General features: G+C 51.2%; 1 protein-coding gene across 3 annotated transcripts; it reads right to left on the bottom strand.

The window, feature by feature from the left end:
- Positions 1–360: 360 nt before the first annotated feature.
- AHSP (alpha hemoglobin stabilizing protein) lies at positions 361–1,281 on the bottom strand. 3 transcript variants are annotated; one of them, XM_005591763.4, is made up of 3 exons: positions 1,164–1,281; positions 964–1,042; positions 361–706 (listed from the first exon to the last, which is right to left on the bottom strand). In XM_005591763.4, exons 2-3 carry the CDS (start codon positions 1,036–1,038, stop codon positions 473–475), a joined length of 309 nt encoding a protein of 102 aa, XP_005591820.3. In that variant the 5' UTR covers positions 1,039–1,042; positions 1,164–1,281; the 3' UTR covers positions 361–472. The 3 variants fall into 3 exon arrangements, with proteins under 3 accessions (XP_005591820.3, XP_005591818.3, XP_005591819.3); XM_005591761.4 differs by having other exon boundaries at positions 1,216–1,281; XM_005591762.4 differs by having other exon boundaries at positions 964–1,038; positions 1,216–1,281.
- Between the last annotated feature and the right edge of the window lie 353 nt (positions 1,282–1,634).

Raw genomic sequence — 1,634 nt, 5'->3', positions numbered from 1 at the left:
TAAGGACAGGGGATTGAAAAGTCGAGGCGGTGGACCTGGCGCAGGATGAACAAGACTGGGAGACTTCCAGCAGTTTCCTCCTCGACAAGCAGGTCACAGGACAACGTCTGGAGGGCTTCTATCCCCCTTTCTTGTTTCTGCCACCCCCTCCCCCGCGCCTCCGCACTCTCTCTAGTCCTGCCTTCCTGGCCCTCATTCAGCCTGTTTTAGTTTAGAATCGCTGCCCAGTGTTCACTTAAGGCTGCTAACCTCTGCTCTAAGGAATTAAGCTTCCAAGAGCATATCTAAGAAGGAGGGCGGAAGGAAAGGGACCGACTGCCTCCACATGTCAGGTCAGACCATGAAAGAGAAGCCAGGAAGTCCAACAAAACCAGCACTGGTCTTTATTGAGGTGTCAGTGTAGAGTGGCGGGAGCACAGCCTAAGGACATGAAGGTCAGAGTTTCTCAGAGAGGAGGGGCTGGGTCCCTGGGCTAGGAGGAGAGCGGTGGGTGACTCCGGAGCTCATGAGACTTCAGGAAGTCCCTGTACTTGGCCAGGAAAGGGTTGGCCAGAGTGTTCAGCTCTTGCCGAAGCTCCTGCAGAGCCCTGTCTCGTTCTTGGGGCTCCCCTGTCACCTGCTGCCTGTAATAGTTGATGTAGAAGTTCATCCAGTCCTCCACCACAGTCACCATGTCTTCTTCAGAGATGAGAGGATCATTGAAGACCTGGGGGGTTGCGGAGAGGCAGTTGGCAAGGGAGAATGTGGTCAGCAGTGGGATTCAGGAATACCCAGAATAGTGCCACGGCACCAGCTCTCACATCCTCCTTCCTCTGCATTGTATCCCGTGTCTCTCATTGTTTCCAGCAATTCCACCATTACTTCATCAGCTCCAGTTATCCTCTGTTTTCTGCCCTCATCCTCCACTTCCCCAGCACCCCCCAGTCTCCAGGCCAGTCCTTTGAAACGAAAGCCTGAACTCACCTGCTGATTCAGCAGAGCGCCGAACTCCTGCCGTCCTGCAGAAATGAGATCCTTATTGGCCTTAAGAAGAGCCATCTGCCTGGGTAGAGAAAAGGGTAGAATTGACATATCCGTTTCCCTCCTCACTGGGTATTTCCCCCAGTCTGCTTCCGCCCCTTAAAAATTCCTCCTGCCCTGCAGGGCCACCTCCTTTCCAAAACCTTTCACATCCTGCTCTGCTCTGAGGTCACGATTTTCCCAGGTTGGGCTCACCTTCAGGTCTAACAGGGTGTATATGTCTCACCCACACTCTTGAGGGTGCGTGAATCGCTCTGTGCCAAGCTCTAGATGTAGGCAATGAGTCAAATGTCAGCCTAAGATAGAAACGCCCTGCATCTAGGTCCTGAAAGAGGGTGATAGGTCATTCTGGGGAGGAGAAGAAGGGAGAGGCTTCCCTGAAGGTAGAAAGATAACAAGGCCAAAAAAAAAAAAAAGATAAATGAGGAAACCCAGGAAACCAAGAATGCAAGAGTCAAACCAGGGACATGTCGTTGCCCTTGGCCCCATATTTAGTATGCAGGCTTGAAATTCTATGGAAATTGACATTTACTGAGCCTTATTACATGACGGAGGCTTTTGTGTAATCACAACGATGTGATGGCAATTATTCTCTCAATTCAGAGATGATGTAT

Source organism: Macaca fascicularis, chromosome 20, assembly GCF_037993035.2.
Source record: "Macaca fascicularis isolate 582-1 chromosome 20, T2T-MFA8v1.1".
Taxonomy (NCBI): domain Eukaryota; kingdom Metazoa; phylum Chordata; class Mammalia; order Primates; family Cercopithecidae; genus Macaca; species Macaca fascicularis.
The sequence above is the reverse complement of the archived record's forward strand: the minus strand, read 5'-3'. Positions and strand labels throughout refer to the sequence as shown.